Raw genomic sequence first — 23,701 nt, forward strand, 5'->3', positions numbered from 1 at the left:
AATCTTGGGGAAAAAAAAGCTACAGAAAGAAAACACTTTACTTACAGAAGAAAAAGTAAATAATTGTAACAGTCTTCTCATCAGAAACCATGTCAGCAAGGAGTGAGTGGAAATTGTTAACAGTGTTTAAAGCAAAACCCCCAACAACCTATAGTTCTATACCCAGTGAAATTATCCTTCAAAACTGAACTCAAACAAAAAGCAAAGGGACTCTATAAGAAATATTAGAAGTCCTTCAGGGAGGAAGAAAATGATATAAATCAGAAAGTCTTGTTCATTAGAAATAGGAAGAAGAACATCAGAGAAGAAATAAATGAAGATTAAAATCAATTTTCCTTAATTGATCTTAAAGATAACTATTTAATAATATAACATTTTATTGAGTAATTTTATCATAGGAGTAACGGAAATGAATGACATTAGCATTATAAAAGACGAGAATGAAATTAGAGATATTTTGTTAAAAGATATCTGCAGTACCCATGTAGTGGTATGATGTTATTTGAAGGTAAACCTTCATTAGGTAGACATACATATTGAAAATGCTAGGGCAGTCACAAAAAAATTTACCAAAGAAGTATAATTGATATGATGAGAGTAGATGAAATGGAATCATATAAAATGCTCAATTGAAGTTAGCAAAGTCAGGAAAAAGAGGTATAAAAATATTTAAAAAATGTAAAAGTTATAAACATGGTAGATATTAATACAGTGATATCAATATTCACTTTAAATGTTAATGGTCTAAATATACCAATTAAGAGATTATAAAAAAGCAGGTTGCTACGATATGTTGTCCATAAGAAATCCACCTTAAATGTAGAAGATTTAAAGTAAAGGGTTGGAGAACAATATGCCATGCTAACACTCAGGAGTAGCTATGTTAGTTTCAGACAAAGAAGACTTTAGAAAAGATCCATTATGAGGTATAAAAAATGATATTACATACTGAGAAAAAGTCATTTCTTCAAGAAAACAGAACATTCCTAATTATGTCTGTGCCTCATAAGAGAGCATCAAAATATGTGAGGCAAAATCCAGTACCACTGAAAAGAAGAATAGATAAGTCTATCATAGCTAGAGACTCCCAAACCCCCATTTCAGTAAATGGTAGCTTAAACAGGCAGATGTGGTTGACCTGAAGATCACTGTCCTTCAGTATGATCAAATTGACACTTATAGAAAGCTCCATCCAACAGTAGCTGAATACATATTCAATGTCACATGGGACATTAATTATGGCAGGCCACATTTGGGCCCATAGAACATACCCTAACAAACTTAAAAGAATACAAATCATATAAAGTGTGTTCTAAGAGCACAATGGAATGAAATTTAGAAACTAATAGCAGAAAGATAGGTGAAAAATACCCAAATGTTTGGAAATTAAACAACACAATCTTAAATAACATATGGGTCAAAGAAGAAGTCTCAAGAAATTTAAAAATAATTTGAACTAAATTAAAATGAAAATTATTATTTGAGAGATGACTCAAACCAATTGCATAGAGGAAAATTTATAGCATTAGATGCATATATTAGAAAAGAAGAATTGTCTAAAGTGAATAATGTAAGCTTTTACTTTAGAGAGAGAAGAACAATTTAAGCCTAAAGCAAATGGAAGAAAACAGAAATTAGAACACAAATTAATGAAATTAAAAGCAAAGACAATAGAAGAAAAAAGTTTTAAAACCTAAATGCTATTGCTTTGAAAAGTAAGTTTAGTGAATCTCAAGCTAGGCTAATCAAGAATAAAAGGTATGATAAATAAAACAGATCTTGTGTATCTTGTGTATAAGATACAAATTGCCCATACCAGAAATGAAAGAGGGGTTATCACTACTGTTTCCGTGAACATTTAAAGGATAATAAAGGGCTATGTGAAAAACATTATGCCCACAAATTTGATAAAGTAGACAAAATGGATTAATTCCTTGAAAGACATAAGCAGCCAAAACTCAAAAGGAGAAATAGTCTTACTGGCCCATATATATTAAAGAAGTTATTTAAATTTGTTAATTTTATATTTACATAAAGTATTTTATGTGATTGTTTATATGAATTATATGTTTATATAAGTCATGTGAACATCACATGTTTATGTAAATGTTTTGTAAAATAGTGGTTTTACTTAATAATTTAACTTTATTAAAGAACAGTAATTATAACTTTCCTAAGGAAAGCACCTGGATGGTTTAACTGAACATTTAAGAAATAATACCTCTCCACAATCTCAGAAAATAAAAGAGAACACTCATTTTATGAGACCATCATTATTTTAACAGCAAAACCTGATAAAGACACTATAAGAACAAAAAGTTACAGATCAATATTTCATGAATATATATATATGTATATAAAAGATCTATAAAATATTAGCAAAATGAGACCAACAGACCAACAATGTATGAAAAGATATACAACTTGACCAAATGTGATTTACTCCAGTCATCACAAAAACACTGGACATATAATATCATCAAGAGACATTATACAAAATACCTGACCAATACTTTCAAAACTGCCCTATTATTAGAATCAGGAAAATCTAAGGAACTGTTGGAGTCAAAAGGAATCTATGGAGAAATGAAAAGTAGTATCCTGGATGGGATTGGATAGTGAGTAAAATAAAAGAAATCTAAATAAAGTATGGGCTTTGAGTATAATAATTCCTTAACTGTAATAAACCTACCACACTAATGGAGGATGGTAATAAGAAGGGAAACTGGGTGTGGAGTTAACTCTGTACTACCTCTGTACTTTTTCTGTAAATCTAAGTTGGTTCTAAACTTAAAAGTTTATTTAAAAGTAAATAAATTAAACAATATTTTGTCCTGAGACGCCTGCTCAGTTTTATTACTGGGACTGGAATGAAGTACAAAATTGTTTTTCCTTCCTCATTAGTCATTTAAAGGTGGAAAGTATTGTAGTTTGCTTTTTCTCAGTAGCTGTGGCTGGCCATCCAACCATCCATCCTTAAATTATTTATTGGGTTCCTTCTGTGTGTCACCCCTGGGGGTGTAGAAGTGTATAAGAAAGTTGCAGCACATGAACCCAGAGGCCCTCATACAGTACAATCAAGAAAATGGAGCAAACACCTGTGTAGGCCACTGTAGCCACTCTGGGCAACTGTTGGTACTTTGGTGGATGCTCTGGCCCTCCCAGTATATTAGGAAGAGTTTTTCCAATCTTACCCTGCCAAAAGTTGGCTCTTTTGAGTAACTTCAGATAGTATGATTTTTTAATGATCATGCCTTTTTTAAAATAACTCTTCAAATGTATTCTCAGTTCTTTATCTTAATAATTGTATAAGATGCTTAGTATTTAAATGCTATTCAGTGTTGTACTCCAGTGGCTTTTAGTAAATCCAAAGGTAATGTCATTATTAGGAAGACATATTTGGGTCTCATTGTGAATTCTTTTGGGATGTTTCCCTTAACTACTTATATCTATATGGAAGCTTTATTCTCTTCCTTGTTTTTTTTTTTTGGTACCAGAGATTGAACCCAGAAACACTTAACCACTGAGTCACATCCCCAACCCTTTATATTTTTTATTTAGACACAGGGTCTTTCTAAAACTGTTTAGGGCCTCACTAAGTTGCTAAGGCTGGCTTTGAACTTGTGATCCTTCTGCCTCAGCCTCCTGAGCTGCTAGGATTACAGGCATGCACCACTGTGCCTGGCTTCAGTCTCTTCCCTTTGATCATCTTATTTTTATGTTTTAGGGGCCGGACCTCAGTTCTTTAGTGCACTTACCCATTCATGTATTAATGAACAGATAGCATGAACTTGTCAGGTAACTATCACAGTAACATATGCCTGCTGCAAGGCCTTTGCACTTTTTTTTCCTGGTTGTGATGCTCTTTCCCCAGATTTCCTTCATTCAATATCTATTTGAGTTTCACTGATCAGAGATGCTATCATGATGACTCTTTAAACCAAACTGCCCCTTTTCAACTTCATCACTCTGATTCATTACATTGTACTTTCTACAGAGCATCTATTTCCACTTGACATTTATTATATATTTGTTTATCATCTTTCTCTTTTAGAACATCTTCACAAGGGCGAAACTTTATTTTATTTATTTATTTTTTATCTATTCCAAACATTTAGAATGAGTCCAACATTTAATGAGCACTCAGCAAATGTTTGTTGAATGAATGCTTGTATGGCAGGCATGTCTCCATTCTTCCAATTGACCTACAGACCCAAAGAAAAGAAGGCTTCCCATGACTTCCTCTGATGTGTCAAGAATTTCCCTGATATCTACACAAAGTGCACACCTACCTTGGGTGTTTGCTTCATTTATATTTGTATACTACTTGACAGTTCTCAGAATTTTTATTTAATTTTGATTCATTGCAGAGTTTTTTCATAGAGATTGTCTCTTTTGGTCACCTTGTGTAACACTATGAAGCAAGTAGAATTTCTTTAGACGTATTTTATAAACAAGGAAGGTAAGGAGATTGAATTTGCAAGGTAACTATCAGAGCCAGAGCTAGAAACCAGAGCTTCTAACTTCTAGCTCATTGAGTGATATGTGTTGAGTGATATGTGTTTCTCTTCCACTTGTATCTTGAGTATATGGTTTTAAGACATGAGCTTGAAGTAGTTGTTTCTGTATTTTCCACACACCTATTCACAGTGTGCTTTATAAAGGGATGTTTGCCTGAGCCTTTCAGTGCACAGAACTATTGTGGAAGTAATCTTTTTCAACTGAAACTAGTGGGGAAAGTTTTGGCTACTTGTTCCTACAGGTTCTGTCTTTCATGGACCTTTGAAGAATCTCATATTAGTTTTAGTATGGTTTCACAAATTTGGTGGAGTAAGGCTGTGAATTTGTACATGAATCACCTGGGAACCTTGTTTATGTTAGAGTCCGAATCAGTTGGTTTGGTGTAGGGTCTGAGTCTGCTTTTTTTTTTTTTTAAATCACTTAAAAATTAATTTATTTAAATTGACACATAAAATTGTCCATATTTGTGGGATACCTGTGATGTTTCAGTACTTATATACATTGGTTAATGTTCCAGTCTGAAAGAACATGTCTATCTCCTGAAACACTTTTCTTTGTGGTGAAAACATTAACATACCTTTTCTTTAGCTTTGTTTGTTTGTTTAATATACAGTAACTGTCATGATCTACAGTCACCTATTGTGTAGTAGAACACCAGATCATATTTCTCCAGACTGTAACTTAATGCCTGTTGACCTTTCCCTGTCCCCCTCTTCCCTATTTTCTCTGGTGGACCTATGCTGCCTGTGTATCACTCACATTTTGAGTATTTCAGGGATAGGTATCTACATGAAAGATGGAGTCCTTATTTAGGCAACCCTAGGTAAGTGTCTTAGAGACACTATATGTATCTAAAGTTCTGCATGTGTGCATATCCTTACTATTAACCTCATGAGAGTTACTTAACTTTCTTGTGCCTCCATTTCCTCTTTAAAGATGGAGCTCATAGGTGAGGGAGAGGGGAGGTACTGGGCAATGAAATTAACCAAATTATGTTGTGTGCATGTATGAGTATGTGACAGTGAATCCCACTATTATTTATAATTGTTATGCACCAATTCAAACATTATTTAAAAAAAATAAAAATAAAGATGGAGGCGATACTAGTACTTAGTGAGCAACAGTGGTTGTAAGGATTGACTTACAATTTAATAATTGTAAAGCACCAGTTTTATAATGCATAGCACACAGCACTCAATTCATCTTAGCTATTGTTATCATTTCCTTGTGTCCTTGTGTTCTTCTGTTAAGCTACATAAATAGGTTTAAGATATATTTGAAAGAAGGAAGTTGTTTAATATGTTTGCAAAATATGCAATAGCATTGTGTCATTCATGGAAATCCTAATCTGGTTGGAAGACACCATGCTTTCATTAATGAACAATGCAGTAGAAATCAGCTCAGGTTGATTATTCTTGTGTTATCACAACTGTGCTATGTACTTACTATCAAGCATGGGAAAATGAGTACACACTCCAGTTTTGTGGTAAAGTGTCATGATATGTGATATTAAGCACAGAGCATAAAATTATTTTTGTTCATCTCGGTTATCCATTAAACAGACTATCCTGATTTTAATTGTGGTGTCGAAATATGAGGTAAGAGTCTCAGAAGTCCCTAAGAACTTATTGGACACCTAGATTAATTCTTCTGATGATAAGAAGGGAAAAAATGCAAACAAAAGTGTTTTAAAGGTAGATTTTAGTTTTAATTTTTGAAATAATTAATGAAAAGTAAACTTGTGTTCCTCAGGGGAAAATTTTTACATAATTCATTCTTTCACTGATTTAAATATAAAAAATAAGTTTTTAATTAACATGGGAGTTTTTCTTGCTTTTGTTTTAGGATCAGATTTTATTAAGACCTCTACTGGAAAAGAAACAGTAAATGCCACCTTCCCAGTAGCTATAGTAATGCTACGGGCCATTAGAGATTTCTTCTGGAAAACTGGAAACAAGGTATATTATTGGCCAGCAAATCTTTCTTCATAGTAAAGATAATGTTATTTATAATACTCGTTATAGCCACTGCGATAACTGTCTTTTTATGCAGAAGGTGTGAATGAGTTACCTTTATTAAGATAAATGTTTAATTTACCTTTCATTATGAAAGAACACATTTATAGGGAAAATGTGCGATTAATGAAAGTGAGTGTGAGTGTGGGCGTAAGTACGTGTGATCAAGATGTAAACTTGCTGCATGTCCTTTTATTAACCAAAGACAATTTTATCACTGACAAGAGATTCCTAAATGGGTTCTTTAACGAACTAATTCTGCTGCAACACAGAGCTTTCTGGCAAGGTGTTGGCCAGTGAAAACAGGTTAATGCAGAAATTAAACTTCCTTGAGGAATGGAAAGAATTGCAGAGTAACATTTATTGAATGATAAGCTGTGGTGGTGATATGAAAAGTATGCAATATAATGGGAAATAATCTTTTCCTGTCATTATTGAAGGACACACATAAATTGGTTTTTCTGTTGGGAAACCCCCGGTCCAGAAAAACTTATTACTTTTAATAATATGAGGTGAAGAGAAAATTCTCGAGGAGATGAACTTATTAAACAAAATAATGAAATGCTGTGAAACAGCAGGGAAAAGGTAGCTAGACGTTATATAGCTCTTGAATTAAATATCCATTTTTGCGTTTTATGGCAGTTGGATGTGCTCTTTGGAAGACTGTTAAGCTGAGGAGGGTATATGCTAGCTTTTGTCAGCTTTTCAAAAAATAATACATATATTTTGAAACATATGAAGTTAAAAAGGGAAAATGTGTATGAGGTGTTTTTTAAAAATGAATTTAGATTTTCCTTTTCACTTCAAGTTACTTGTCTAGCTGCATATTATCTCAAAGGATTTTTTACATCATTGGAGAAAAGGTAGAGTGAGTGTGTGTGTGTGTGTGTGTGTGTGTGTGTGTGTGTTTAATGAGACATTCTCTTCCTGAGGGACATCTTTAAAAAACCAATCTCTTGATTTCCGCCAAATAGGACCCCCCAAAAGACCTTTAATCCTTCACCAACTGGATATGATGACTATATATGTGACTGTAACTTAAGTTTATTTTGGAATTGGGTAATTTTTTGGAATATACTGGTTGTAAAAGGAAATAAACTTACAAAATTTTCTCCCTCATAATAATCTCACATCTGAAGTACAAATAGAAGAAATGTTTCTTGTGACCTACATGTAATAGCAGATCCAATTTGAGTAACCTCTATTTGAAAATCTTTCTGCAATGATAACCTAAAGAAAATAAAGTTATCTGCAAATAAGTTAAAGAAAAACATTAAAAAAAAAAAAAAAGAAAAAGAACCTATAAAAATGAGAAATCTCTCTTTGGTCTCTCAGTAGAAAACTACCACCACTCATTAGACCAGTGATTCTCAATCTCAAAGAACTTGAAAATCAAACATGAGATTTTTTATACATATTAATGCTTAAACCCCCATCCCTGGCTATTCTGGGTTATTCCTCAGGCATATGCATTTCATAAGTTTCATTGTTAGGGTTCAAACATGCCATTTGGAATCCAATCCTGTTTTGCTCTCAAAGAGCAGCTATTGAGTAGTTAACCATGTGCCATGTTAACCTATCTTGGAATGCAAAAATGAACAAGTCCCTTCCCAGGAGTGTTCTTAGACAACATGCAAAATAGTTCAAAGAAAAGTTTTTAAGTCCTCAGTGTTCTAGACCGGGTTTCAGAGGGAGGAACATTTTGCTGTTTCAATCCTTTCTTCTTAATTGCATTGCATTCATCCCTCAGTTTAATAAACTAAGTCCAGCTGGTTTTAAGAAAAGGACAGGTACAAGTCAAATCATTCTCATTAATCATGTTTGACTTCAAACAAAGAAGATCTGTGTATGTATTTGCAAATCATGGTACAGCTTTTGGGTTGCTGACAAGTTGCACCAGCAGCTTTTAGATGGTACAGTTTCTACTTCATTGATTTAAGCGATGTTTTACAATGTGATCAGCCGCCTTCCAGACCATGATTAGTGTCACTCCTGAGAAGCAGAGGTTTAATATTTCATAACTGATTTCATTACAGATTTATGTTTTCCATATTCTCTCCCTCAAAAAAAAAAGATTAACTTATATAAGAACCTGCTTTGGAAACATTGCCAAACAGACTTGCTGACACAAATTGAACTATATAGAAAATCTATATGAGATACTGCCTAATTGACAGGAAGGCTCCTGTGATTAACATGTATGCTAATAACAGCTAATTGATGTTTTTTTTTTTTTTTTTTTGTCTTTTTTTCAACAAATAACCTCATCCTACATACTCTACCCTGCTGCCTTACAGAGTACTGGCTTGGGCTGGGGAGCTATAGCAGGTATGGTTAGAAGTGCTGCTGTGTGAGGTTGTGTGGTGGAGATAGGGAAACCAGGAAAGAGACTGACTGATGTTCTATGCTAGCAATGATGAGGGTCTAGTCTAAAATGTAGACATGCGGGCAGAGAGGAAGGTATGCATATCCAGAAGTTAAGTAGGTAGGCTTGGCAGGACTTGACTATTGAGTGGGTGTGTCCTGGTCAGGGAATGATAGAGTTCAAGTTCACATGAGGTTTCCTGCTTGGGTTGATCATAGAACCATTCATTTATTGTCTCCCCTCTCCAGCATTCTGTTAGCAATCATCTCCTGCTGATGTTCCTTTCAAAGACCACCTCTGAGTGATAAAATGCAAGAATTTTATATATGGGCTCTCAGGGGTATTGTTTGTTTGACTCCATCTGTAGATTTTCTACTTTGCAGGATGTTCAAGTTCCTGGACAAAGTAAACCCAGATGAAGAGGTTCTTACTGTATGTGGAGCATATTTTCCCTTTCCTAATGGATATAGGACATTATTTACAAACAACAATTTTGGCTGACTTGGGCTGTGTGATAGTCAACCCTTAAAAACTTCTAAAATATTTAGATCCCCTATACTGTCTTTCTGTTGTACTTATGTAATTGGTCTTTCTGCATGATAGAACTTTGTGTGCCTACTGCTTCAGGAAAAAAGTCCCTGCAATTAAGTAGATTAAAACAACTGTCAATTCTCCTCCTTGGAATGCTGCCAGTTTGGTTAGGGTGACCTTGTGGCCTCACTGATTCTGTCCTCTTTTTTTAAAGTACATATCTGCTTTTGAATCTTGTGAAGGCTTATTTAAATTAACACCCATAAATCAATGACATTCCTATACACTGATGACAAATCAGTTGAAAGAGAAATCAAGAAAACTATCCCATTCACAATAGCCTCAAAAAAAAAAAAAAAAAATAGAATACTTGGGAATCAATCTAACAAAAGAAGTGAAAGACCTCTATAGTGAAAACTACAGAACACTAAAGAAAGAAATTGAAGAAAAACTTACAAGGTGGAAAGATCTCCCATGTTCTTGGATAGGCAGAATTAACACTGTCAAAATGGCCATACTACCAAAAGCGCTATGCAGATTTAATGCAATTCCCATTAAAATTCCAGTGATGTTCTCACAGAAAAAGCAGTCATGAAGTTCTTTTGGAAAATTAAGAGGCCCAGAATATCCAAATCAATTCTTAGCAAGAAATGTAATGCAGGAGGCATCACAATACCAGACCTTAAATTATACTACAGAGCTATAGAACAAAAATGGCATGGAATTGGCACAAAAATAGAATTGAAGACCAATGGAACAGAATATAAGACACAGAGATATACCCACATAAACACAGTTATCTCATACTAGACAAAGGTGCCATAAACATACATTGGAGAAAAGACAACCTCTTCAATGAATGTTGCTGGGAAAATTGAAAATCCACGTTGTAGACTGAAACTGAGTCTCTGTATCTCACCCTGTACAAAACTCAACTCAAAGTGGATCCAGGACCTTGGCATTAGACCAAAGACTCAGTACCTACTAGAAGAAAATGTAGGCCCAACTCTCCATCATATTTGCTCAGGAGTGGACTTCCTCAATAAGACTCCTAAAGCACGAGAAGTAAAATCAAATCAGGAATCACTAAATGGGATGGCATCAAGCTAAAAAGCTTCTTCACAGCAAAGGAAACAATCAAGAACATGAACAGAGAGCCTGCAGAATGGGAGAAAATCTTTACCACATGCACCTGAGATAGAGCATTAATCTCCAGGATATTCAAAGAACCCACAAAATTTGATACCAAAAAAAAAAAAAAAAAAAAAAACCCAATCAATAAATGGGCAAAGGAACTGAACAGTTACTTCACAGAAGAAATATGACCGGTCAACAAACACATGAAAAAATGTTCAATATCTCTAGTAATTAGAGAAATGAAAATCAAAACTACTCTAAGATTTCACTTCACTCCAATCAGAATGGTGATTATCAAGAATACAGGCAACAATAAATGTTGGCAAGGATGTGGGTAGAAAGGTTCGCTCTGGAAAGCAGTATGGAGATTCCTTAGAAAACTTGGAATGGAACTACCATTTGACTCAGTTATCCCATTCCTTGGCTTATACCCAAAGTATTTAAAATCAGCATACTATAGTATTGCAGCTACATCAATGTATAACAGCTCAATTCACAGTAGTAGCTAAGCTGTGGAACCATCTTAGGTGCCCTTCGACAGATGAATGGATAAAGAAAATGTGGTATGTATATACAATGGAATATTATTCAGCCATAAACAAGAATGAAATTATGGCATTTGCTGGGAAATGGATGGAACTGGAGAATACCATGCTAAGTGAAATAAGCCAATCCCCAAAAAACCAAAGGCCAAATATGGTTTCTGATATGTGGATGCTAACCCATAACAAGAGAGGGTATGGAGGATAATTATAGAAGTTTATTGGATTAGACATACAGGAATGAAGGGAAGGGAGGGAAAGGGAATAGGAAACACAGTAGCATGAATCAGACATAACTTTCCTGTGCTCATATATGAGTACATGACTAGTGTAACTCCACATTGTTAACACAAGAATGGGCTCAAATTTGTAATGGGTTGCACCCCATGTATGTATAATGTTTGTACGTATATTAAAATACACCCTATTGTGTATATCTAAAAACATTAAATTAAAAAAAAAGATGTGGAAAGAATGGACTTTTGTGGTAGATTTTCCTGTTTATTGACACCTTTCTTTTCTGTTCTAGGCTCAGCTACAATCTAGATGGTTAAGGTTTATGACTTTCCAAGAAGTGAAATGCTAATGAGGGTTATTAGCCCTTATTAATGTCTCCTTAGAAGCTGGGGGCATTCCTCTCATTAATTTTGGAAGTTGCTTTGTAGAGCGAATGGGTGTGAATAAGCAATGCATGGTTTTTTTGCTGGATGAACTGAAAAAGACTAAAGTGAGAGAGAGAAGATCAAGATTCTGCATAAACCCAGTATCATTTTTTAAATCAACCCAGTAACAAGAGTCATCTTCCCTTTTAGGTAGGCTTTAAGCCAGCAGGAGGCATCCGCAGTGCCAAGGACTCCCTTGCTTGGCTCTCTCTTATAAAGGAGGAACTTGGGGATGAGTGGCTGAAGCCAGAACTCTTCCGCATAGGTGCCAGTTCCCTGCTTACAGACATTGAGAGACAGGTAAGCGGTAATGCCTTTGTCCTTGGAATGAATTGACAAGTGCTTTTGAGAAATTGAAAACTAGAGATGAAAACTCATCTAATTTGCCTCATCATACCCAAACCTCTACTTTCTTCCAAGCAGATCTCCACCTAAAGTAGGTTGGGCAGAGTCTGCTGGAATGTATTCATTATTATGTGATAGCATAATTATTATATTAGATTTATGATTTTATAAGAATTACTAATGAACTGAACTCTGATTTACCTTACAGATTTACCATCATGTGACTGGCAGATATGCGGCATATCATGATCTCCCAATGTCTTAAATTGGCAACCTGACCCAGAAAAGTTATTTGCAACAGTGTTTAAAGTCTTTTTTCTGCCTAATTGCTAAAACTATTGAAAAATAGGGGAATAGGTAACTGATTTTTTTCCCCTAAGATGTTCACTGGTCTTAGAGGATGAATGAAAAAGCAAACTAATCCACATGTGGTACTCATTTCAGGCATGTCTGAAATGGTCTTAATTACCAGATGATCTACACTATTAATTTTGTGAGTTTTTTACCCTAAAAATTCTGAGTAAAATGTTAATGATAACTTGGACAACATCAAATTCTAAGGGGGGAAGAAAAAGTTAAACTGCCCACATGTGCTCCAGAAAAAAGAAAAGAAAAAAAGAAAAAAGCAACATTGCTGAGCTGCTGCTGTAAGGACTTTAGGAGCTACTGATTTGGCAGTAACTTTCCGTCATGAAAACCCATCAGTTTTTGCAATGAACGTGCTCTTTTATTACTAGTTTTACTAATGAAGTTTCTGACATCATTTTATGGAACTATGAATATCATTGAATTTTTTAAATAAAAACTCCCTGTGGTTGTTTCTTTTTTAAAAAACCAGTTTACATATTAAAAAATTAATTCATGAAACATATAAAGAGGTTTTATCGGTGACTTTCTGAATATCTTTAGTAGATTCCTTTGTTTTATATATCAGACAAAGCACCTTAGTACATTGTGAGTGAATGTAACTCTTAAGGTTTTCTGGTGAAGTGAATAGGGTTCAGAAAGCAGCAAACACTAATATGGCACTTACTGTGTACTAAGCTCTTTACCTATATGAATTTATTTAATCCTTATTTAATCATTATAATGCTAAGATAAGTACAGTAAAGTTTTGTAATCCTTTCAGTAGTAAGTACTGATATTATCATCCTTTTAGGCAGATAAGGGACTGGGACCAGAACTTAAGCAACCTGCCAAAGGTTGCTCAAAGTTAGCAGAGTCAAGAATCAAGCCCAGGTGGGCATGCAGGCTGCTAGTCTATGCAGTCTCCATGTGTGGCTGTCACACAGCTGGATGCACAGGAACAGAGCCCACTGAGCTCCAGGGAGTGGTGATCGGCCTCATGCTCTGCCAGCTCCAATGTCCTCTGTCTCCCTTCCTCCCACCTCCAGCCTTGTTGCTTGCTAGCATCTCTACCACATTATAGAACCTAAGTTTCCTTAAATGGTGATTTACATCAAGTCTTTTTTCCTTCCCTGAACAATGGTCCAGTTACTCATAAGCAAAAATCCCGGACTGGTAGCCTGCTTTAGTCTCCTCTCATCTGCCAGGTTCCAGTTAAACCTCTGTTTGTCTCTCTTTGGGACCTTGGCCTAATCTGTTCACATCTCTTCACCTCTGTTTCTTCATCTGTGAAATAAAGGGGTTAGGGCAGGTGATATCAAGGTTTTCAGACCTAAAATTATACTACCCCAAGGATAATTAGAATAATCCAAGAAAACATTTTATGGCTAGAAAGAGAAAACACTTTGTACCAATCTAAATTAGAATTTGCCTCTTGGGAGTCAATTAAGCAAGTCCCTCCAAGCATCTTTCTTCACTAAAGGAAAGGACTAAAATAAGAATGGAAAAGAAATCTTGCTTTCCTCCAGTGCCTTAGCAGAATGCTGACTCTTGACTTGTGCCTTTGGACATGGTCCGTGGCTCAGAATGCCATCTTCAGCTTCATAATATGCTGGCCCAGGTGCCCACCTGTGCAATGGCCAGTCACCTTTGGAGAAGAAACATTACAGAAAAATAATTACTTTCTATCACCTTTGAAGCTGTTCTAATTTCACTGGGGTTTCTGTTTTCCTCCCATTAAACCCAGCTGGTCATTTTAGTTGATCAAGTGAACAGGCATCATTATCTTCAATTTTAATTTATATGAGGCATCCACTGAAATTGACCTCTATGGACAATTATAGATGCACATAGGAAATTAAGACTGGTGAATCCCTCAAACCTATTAGAGGCTGATGAGCATGGCCTGTAATGGTAAGTAATGTTACATTTTGAGGGACAATTTATTCCAAGGACTGTGGGGCTCTTCATCAGGAATGTCTGCCCCTTCTTACCTGGCTCTTGAAATCAGATGTAATACAGATGACTTTAATGGAAACACCATATTTAATGTTGATTGCTATGAAAACATAAGAGGAAGAGGTCATTTTTGAGGTGACTGTGATTTACTACAAGCAGATTTGTGTACTTCAGAACATTAGTAGCAGATGCTTTATGCAATCAAAATGAATCATTGTGTTCTGTATTTAAAGATTCTAAGTTAAAAGAAGTATCCCCCCATTGTTGGAATTGTTCAATAAAGCATAGTAGGCCCTAAAGTTGTTTTTTTAATCAATCACATAAGTTGGGCCTTAAATGAACTGTAGAGAATATCTAGTTCATCCCTGTCATTTTTTTTACATGGGAAGAGAAACTCAGTGAAGAAGTCACTTGGGCAAGGTCATATGGAAGTTCAGAGCTGAGGTTAGAACCCACATCCGCACCAGAGGATGAAATATTTTACAAGACACAGCCAGTCTTTGCAATTGAAAATTTCTTGCTGGTTTTTTTACACCCTGTCATATGTTCTTTTGCTTGTCAGCATGTGTAGTTCAGTTTGAGACCTACTTTTGTCCCTAGGAATCTTCCAAATGGCATTTTGGAGAAGACCAGCCATCTCCCCCTCACCCAAGTTATGATGTGATTGATTTCATTTGTTAGAATTTCATAATTTGGGGTGATTTCTCATTCTGAATTTTTTTAAAAAGTTGAGTTTTGATTTTAGGAGGAAAAAAAGGAGACTCTTGGATTCTTATTTGTGTACACATGGGGAGAAACTGACTTGTGAACTCAGGACAGTTTTAAAATTTACACATTCCTTGCCTCTCTCTGAAGTATTTCAACATAAATGAGAAGATGAGATGAGTTAGTTCACATGTGAAATAGCTTTGAAGGAGACCTATGCAGAAGTGAGAACTGTCCCAGATACCTGAAAGTGTGTCCACACGCTTTCATGGCACAGTCCCTGTCCTGATCAAGCAGAACACTTTGTGTTATGCAGAGACGCCTTAGATAAGCCAAATTTAGAGAAACCAAATCAGTTTCTTCAGAAAAATCAACTTAAGAGTGCAGAGGAAAGCCAACATTGATTTTTCTTGCATCAACCTGACAATTCTTTTTTTGACAAAACAAATGGGCCAGAGTGCAGAGATTTAAAGAATTAGGAAGAATTTGAATAGATCTTACCTTAAAGAGAATGAAATGTTTGGCCCATTTTGGCACTAGGAAAAATGTATGAGGTGAAGTCAATTTCTACATTTATTTTCCTGATGGTACTCAGGAGTCTTTTCTCCCAAAGGAAAATATGTATTTTATAACAACCACCAAGTGATCCTTTCTAGAAATGGCCACAGGTAACATCTGGCTGATATATAAAATATGTAGTAAAAATAATCATTTTTAATTAACTAAAACCTGCTCAGGAGAGAGAGTAGAGGAATATCCATCTGGTCAATTCTTATTTAATAGGGCAAATGAGGATCAGAATGTTTAATGCAATATATGTGAAATACTCAGTGACCTTATAATGAACTAAAACTTTTTAAGGAAAAAACAGGAATGAGAAGGAGTCAGAAGATCTAGAAAGGACAGACCAAAATTTTGTTTTTTATTTAAAAAGTACAACTTGTATTATAAAATATGGAAAGATTATTGGAAGCCTAGATTTTATGTCATTGGTTTCTCTGATTTGATGTCAGGGAACGTTTTCAAAATAACTATATTTTATTCTGGAAGTGGATAAGGATGATGAATAGTTTTAAAAGGTGATATAAAGATAAAAGGAATTGGGATAATTAAGCTTCAGGAGAAGATTGGAAGGTACTTAATATCTAATCCACTATCCCAGGAAGTTATACCTGTATTAGAATTTAGTGAGCAAGAGTTCCATACTTCCTTAGAAGAAGAAATAAATTCAGGCCACACACAACGTTAGGTTAGTTCTGGGGAAGAACTCCAGTGCTCTGAAATGTGTTAAGGTGCATCTTGCTGTTCGCGTCTCCAAAATGATTCTCCTTTGCAGTAGTTTTGGTATTCTGCCAAAGAAAGTGGCCCTCAAACTTCAATATACATCAGAATTAAGAGAGAGCTTTATAAAACAGCATTCTAGGTCCTGCCGGAAGAATTTCTAATCAGCAGTTTGGCTGGGCCTGAGAATCTATTTCCAAGTGCCCTGTGTTGTCAATGCTGTCCAAGAGCCACACTTTTCAGACCACTGGACATGAAATCAGCTTACTGAGCTGTAGGTTCCAGAATAATGCATTCATTAAGCAGTAAAGCCCACCAGCTGTAGTACTTTTTTACCATGAAACTCCAGGATAAATATACATATTTTTTGGCTTTTCCTAACCAAGAATAGGAGGAGTGATGGAAATGACATTACCCCTTAATAATCCTTTCACAGTAGGCAATGAATTTGATTTTACTTTGAGCTTAAAAACAAGTATTGGAGCCTAGAATAAATGCCTTAGACAAATTTAGAATCATCCATAAAATCTCCAAAGGATTTCAGCTAACCAACATTCAAGTGTGTTTGATTTTATCACTTTGGAACACTTTAACTTTCGATGATTCAAATATAATAATGTACTTAAAATCAAGACCTATTTTAACGGAGCCCATGGTTTAACTTCCATCTGGAATGGGTAAGATGTTCTAGGGAAAGGTATGTTCAGAGATACTTGGCTCTTTAGTATGAAGGATCTGAGTAGATGATCTCTAGAGCTAATGAAAATATTAGTTCCTTGGCATTTTCAACACTGAAAAATGTTTGAAATCATCTTTTGTCTTTTCATTGTGTACTCTGCCAGTATTATACATAGTTAAGTTCAGTTTATAGACAACAGAAGTCTTTCTAGGATAAGCAGAAAAGATACTTACTTTTCAAAGCTTGTTGAGTATTTTACAGGATATCTGGGAAGACCAGATGGTTGAATGTAGGTGCAGCCAGCTCTGAACATGTCCAAACCACTCTTTAAAATGGTAGCAGTGAAGACTCATTTAAAATGTTACTGGAACTTGTTATGTGAACCTCTGCCTTTGCCCCAGAAAACTGTATTTATTACAGTGTGAAAGGTGGATTCTTCACGTTGCTCTGTTAGGTATCAAGTTCCCCGGCAGTCTGACTCTTAGGGCCTTGGTCATGTGTTTCTGCTCTTGTTGTCAGCTAAGAAAGCAAATCAAGGCTGCCTTGGGTACAGCATACAGTACTCAAAAGATGTTTGACGGTCAAGGGATCATGACAGTTGTCAACTACAATATAACAAAATGGAGCTGGAGAAAAGATGTATTATACTTTTTCGTAGGAAAGGACTCAATGTCCTTTAGTTGTATTTGCATTTTCAATTAGTCTCCAAAGATGACCTCTGCAAAGTCTCCCCTCTTGGTCTCATACAAATAGATGCAGAGAAGTTTTATGGAGTTTTATTCTCTCACTAGCAACATTTAGTGGCTTTTCCTCTAAATACTTAAAGTTCTGTTTAGATGGCTGTCTGCTGAGTCTGTTGACTTCTTACTAAGAGTAATGACTAGTTTTTCTAATTCCTTCCCTCATCTTTCACCTAAACTCATCTGACTCTGATTATATAATTTTTATGATATTTTTAGACTTTGAAATATTCTTATAGCCCTAATATGTGGTTTATTAGCTTTAATAATCTTTCTGTTCTCTGTTCTATTAGATGAGAAAGTCTACTTACCCACCCACACTTTGTCCTTTTTGACTCCAAACCTTTTCTGTGTTATTTCTATATTGTTGGAGCTTATAACATTTAAGTTCTGTTCTGTGACCATAATCTTCACACTTGTTTATTCTTAGTCCTAAAGCTAGATGAAGTCAATACTCATGACCATTTCTCCCCATTGATCTCTTTGATTTTCAGAGTTTGGCCTCTAATAGTTTCTTCAAGAAGGGTGTGGGGACTATATTCCCTCCATTTTTCCAAGTTCAAAAATGTTTACTGTCCCTACACTTTATGACTAGCCTTATACAGTTCTTAGATCACACCCTTCATTTCCCTGAGAACTTCGTCCCATTGTCTTTGAACTTTGAACACTGTTGTGAAGAGTAGCATTAAACTTTGTGCTGCAGTGCACAACTGATTTTTCTCTTAATTTTAGTAACTTTACTAAAACATGAATCAAAGTTGAATGTTTTGTGTCAATTTTTCCTGGGTTTCAGCATGCCTTCTCAAGTCTATAGATTCATGACTTATATTTTTGAAAAGTTACTTTGAAGTATACCTTTGATCTTTTTCCTGTTTTCTTACGATTTTTTAACCTCTTCTTCAGGATGCTGGTTATTAAATACAAAATCTTTTTATCTGTCCTTTCTAGCTATTATTTTCTCCAGTTCTTTTGAATTATTTTTTCTACTTCATTTTGCACTCTTTTTTCCATTCCTGTCATCCTTGTTATTTCCATATTTCCACCACAGTCTGGTTACTGCCAATTTAATATTTGTTTCCTGGGCTCTATCACATCATGTTCATTTCTTATTGTCTTGCAGTGTCTTCCCTGAGCCCTTGTATATTTGATATAAACTCTTGCTTTATGGATAAGGTAGCTTTGTTTGGGTTTTTGTTTGTTTTTAAGTTGATGGCAATATCTTTGGTTTAAATTTTTATCTATTCCATGCAAATGTCTTTCCTGGCAAGTAATCTTTTTTCCATTTTTTCCTCATTTATTTATTCTCATATTTTCTCATAGTAGTTTTGCATAGGTGCTCATTTTTTAATGAGGTCAGTTTTTTCTGGACCCACTACAGACAAGAAGTTTTGTGGAGATATGTCATGCCTATGCCTAGTGGAAATTCTTGTTATTTGCAGACATTTAAGTTCCTTATGACTCAGAAATGAGTATTTGTTTCTTTGGGCCTTCACTTTCCCTAGGGACTGGAGATGAACAGATTTAGGGTTACTCATGGTGCCATTCTCTTCTGTGGCCCTTCCTCAACAACAGGATGCTTCCTGCAAATACGGTTTGCTGTATGATTTTTCTTTTATCTTCACCTCTCCTCCTTTTGGATGCCAGACTGGACCCTGAACAATGTCTGGTGTCAGCCCATGGACCTATTTGTAGAAGATCTAGGTTCATCTTCCTGGTTTGTGCCACCTACTTTGATCTACAGCCTTGGTCTGAGGCTAAGGAGTTGGAATTTGCATTAAGTGTTACATTTGAATGGAAGAGTTGTTAAGTTTGGAATGAATATAAATTCTAATTCACTTTGAAATAGTAGAAGCAACAGTAACTCTAAAACCGAAAGTGCTAAGAAATGGGGGCTGAAGCTGCAATGCCTGAGGCATCTGTTATTATTCAGTATCTCACCCTCAGATAAAACTTATCTTCCCCATTGGAATGTGGAGGGGAATAATAAATAAAACTGATTCTGGGAAGCGCCTGGCATGTAGAAACTGTGCAAAAATTCCAGTTATTCTCTACAAAGCTGGAAAATCAGACGTTTAAAAATAGACTTATTTGAGCAATACAAGTCTAATCTTTTTATATGCATGAACATGTGCTTTCTGTTCCAGTTCTACCTACTGGGCACCCTTTAAACTCATTCATCACTAAGCAACATCAGAAAAGAAGGTTCAGATCAGAAGCCATTTCTCACTTTTCTGACTTACTGTAAAAATGGATTTCTATCATTCTTACAATAAAATTATTTTTGCATTTTGTCTTTTTCTGAGTCTCTTTCTATGGCAGGCAGGTTGCAGGAGCAGGAGGATGCAAAGGGTGGGGTGGGGTTTATGCTATGTAGTGTCAATTTTACAAAGCAGAGCTGGTAGAAGGATCTCTAACCTGTAGCTTTGCAAGTCTGGGACTTAAAAAGTCAAGTGGAGAGAAATCTGTCACTAAAAGGCTCTCAGTACAGCAAAGACACCAGTCTGGGATGGATATAGGGATCCAGACTTAACTAGGAAATTGCAGACTAAGGACTTGGGGGCCAGTGGCAAACAAGTGAAGCAGGGGTGGTCTAGGTCAGAGATCTGGTTGATCTCTGTATTCTTCCTTCACAATAGCACACTATACCTGGAACTTGGCACAGGGGCAGATAGACAGTCTTGCATTTAGTTTGTCTACATTTTTTTTGGACCCCCTTGAGTGGAAACTCTGAAGGGCAAGCTTGTCATAAACAGATTTGACCCCACTACAATATCCTGCACAGCATCTTACAGAGAATGGATGCTCCAGATTTACATGATGATTTAAAAGATAATTTTTGCTATGGATAAATACAGCCAATTATAAAATGAGACCAGTCCACAAATTAAGCATATAGACCAAGGGGGCATATAGGTAGTCCAAAATACAGCATTGCTAGGGACCTAAGTTCCAAATAGCAGTTTTTCATAAAATAGCTCAACTTCGATATATTTTAACTTTGGAGGTGGGATAGGGAAATGGTACATTTTCAGATGCTGAAACTTGCTGGATGAGTTGCAAATGTATGAAAAACAGTTTGGGAAAACAATTTTTATTCATTAAGCTGTTTGTTTTGATAGACAAAAAAAGCACATATCTTTTTTTAAGTGATGTTTATTTCATGTTTTGAGTGGCAGCAAAAATAATTGTATGTTTGAAATCTTTGAAATCTGTTTTAATGCTTTTAAAATGACTTAAGAGCTAATGTGCCAAATTTACTCACTGTGTAAGCCATTCCATGGTTGAAAGTCAGTTTCACTTTCCAAGCTTTATGGAACTACTTAATATGTTATTAGATTATGTCCTTTAAACTGTAGTCGCTGTCTGTATCTGGTGGACTAATTCAAACATTTGACACACCTGGAGCAAGGTTTTGCAAAGGAGGGAGATTATAGTTGTATAAATGCTTGGTTTGAGCTTTAAAAAGTGCATATGAATATTTTTGGATATAATAGAATTATGTAAACATGGTCTTATAATAGGATTTCAGTTGGTAGATTCAATATTTATGCTGAGAATTAGCTTTCAAAAAATACTAACTGCCTTTATAATTTGAAAAACCTTTTGTTTTGATGAGACTGTGTTAAAAAGGTTTGGATAAACCTTTGGATTAAACTCAAACCTAAGAACAGTCTCCAGTGTTTCCTGTGTGCCTACTAAATGTGCATCTCAAGTTATGGTCGGTTCAGAATTCCTCATGCCTATATTGGGTAAGTAGTAACTGATAATTTATTGTACATTTAGTATGTGGTGGGCACTGTGCTATGTGCCTAATCTATATTAACTGTTTGATCTTCCAACAAATCTATGAAATAGGCATGATTGTTAACATTTTATAGATGTATCGATGGATGAAGGCATGGAGAAATTAGTGATTTGTCTTAAGGCCACACATGCCATGATCTGAGGTCAATTAATTGCTCTAGCTCCAGTGCCTGTGCTTCTCATGAATATCCCAGACTGTGGACTCGGCACTCTGGGAAAATACCTTCATGCCATTCTTTCAAGAATTTCAGGTGAGTAAGAATACACCCCAAAGTCATTGAATGTAGCCATCTAGCCAGTGACCATGTTCTCATGCAGTTTGTGGGCTGCTGTGGAGATGGGGGGAAATAGCAGTGCAGTGGAACCTCTGTAATGAGCTGCTTAGGGACAAAGCAGTGCCTTCCATTAGGTTAAACATGCTATACAAAGTTCTATTATGTTTACCAATGGTCTTAGGGTCTGGAATTCAGTCCGTGTTATTTCCAAATCCTTAAAGAATGAACTGTGACACTACAGTTTTCTATCATTATGGCTATAAATACAAAACGCAGAAAGGCATCCACCCAAGAATAAAGCTAGGAGGAAAATAGTAAGAATAAAACATAAATTGTTAGGTTTAGGGGATAATTATTGATGGCATTGGTCTGGCAAGATCTAGATAGAAAATGAGGGTAATTTGCAAAGATTTCAGGGGCAGGGTAAAAGTTGGGTAGATTTGTGAGGGTCAAATGATGCAGACAGATTTCAGATGGTGCAATGACATGTGTAAATTATTATGTAGTGAAATAAGGATGTCTTTGTGCCTGGTGCTTCTAAATTTGTTGGAAGAAAAAAATGTCAGGAATAAAGGCTGAGAACTGTATCAGAGATGCTGTTAGATATCTTTTCCCCTATTTTTTGACGGTGGATATAACATCTTATTTGTATTTATATCCTTGGTGCTCTGTATATAATATCTTAATATCACTCGAATTTGTTCTATGTAAAAAATACCACGTGACAGAGGGGAGAATATATTAGGAAGATAAGTGAAGTTTTATTCAGGAGGTGATGCTTGAGAATGAGTAGGGATTTTTCAGGTGGAGATGTGGGCTGTGCTGTGGGGCGGGTGTTGGGTAGAAGACAGACTTTATCCGCCTTCCTGTTTTCTGTGAAGGGAAGTTCTGAGTGTACCACTCCTGCTTCCTTTTTTTTCCTCTTCAGTCCTCCCTGTCAAGAAAGATGGAATGTTTTACCTTGTTCAGGGCTATGAGATTAGAAGGATAAGGAGCTGGGTATTTGCTTGTGGCTTAAGTCTTTCCTCCTTCCTCCTCTTAGGAATGAGCCCTTTATCCATTAAAAAAATTTAATTGTATCTGGGGAGTCTAGTGCTGCCCGCACCCAGGCAGGTGTGTCAGTGGACATTCAGGGGTAGAATGTTAAGAAACCTATTGTTGCCGTACAGTAGGCTCCATTCTTCAGAATCAACTCTGTGGCAATTGAAGTGATACTGGGTTCTCTCCCTGTGTGTTTCTTTTGTTCTACCTCAGTTTAGTAAGAATTTGGAGGTTGTTTTTTTAATTGGGTTGCCCCTCAAATCCTAATCTCTATGGGACAGGCATTTTGGAAGACATAATATATGTGTAGAAGTATGTAGAACTGAAAATTTATAATGTATTTCAGAAGGAATCAGAATTTGGAATGGCTTTAAGAGGAAATATGTCAGAAAGGATAACCAAGGAAGATTTAGGGTTGAATTATGAAGGAATTTATATGTGACATACCTAAGAATTAGACATCACTCTTGGATTTTATTGTTCCTAAAGTCCAGACACCTCTAGGGGATATAGTAACCTTCCAAGAGATTCATAAAGCCAAAACTATTTTCAAATAATACCAGGATATTATTATTATTATTAATTTATTCTTGCTCTGATGAGTGTATCGGGGGGTTTTCTAGAAGCTATACAATTACAGAAGATTGAATGCAGAAGTAGATAAGTCTTTTCAGCTTCTTTCATAACAGAATGTCTTCCTTTAAGCCTGTTACTAAAGGTGTAATGCAATGCCACATGCTTTACTGGTAGGTTT

At 35.7% G+C, this 23,701-nt stretch overlaps 1 protein-coding gene across 1 annotated transcript in view; it reads left to right on the forward strand.

The window, feature by feature from the left end:
- The window catches only part of Dera (deoxyribose-phosphate aldolase), a 119,220-nt gene extending 97,822 nt beyond the window's left edge, over positions 1-21,398 (forward strand). The window contains exons 7-9 of the mRNA XM_047550481.1: positions 6,367-6,479; positions 11,924-12,073; positions 12,327-21,398. Coding sequence (XP_047406437.1) covers positions 6,367-6,479; positions 11,924-12,073; positions 12,327-12,383 — 320 coding nt within the window. The 3' untranslated portion in view covers positions 12,384-21,398. The remainder of the gene's footprint in view (positions 1-6,366; positions 6,480-11,923; positions 12,074-12,326) is intronic.
- Positions 21,399-23,701: the final 2,303 nt, after the last annotated feature.

Source organism: Sciurus carolinensis, chromosome 4, assembly GCF_902686445.1.
Source record: "Sciurus carolinensis chromosome 4, mSciCar1.2, whole genome shotgun sequence".
NCBI classification, from domain to species: Eukaryota; Metazoa; Chordata; class Mammalia; order Rodentia; family Sciuridae; genus Sciurus; species Sciurus carolinensis.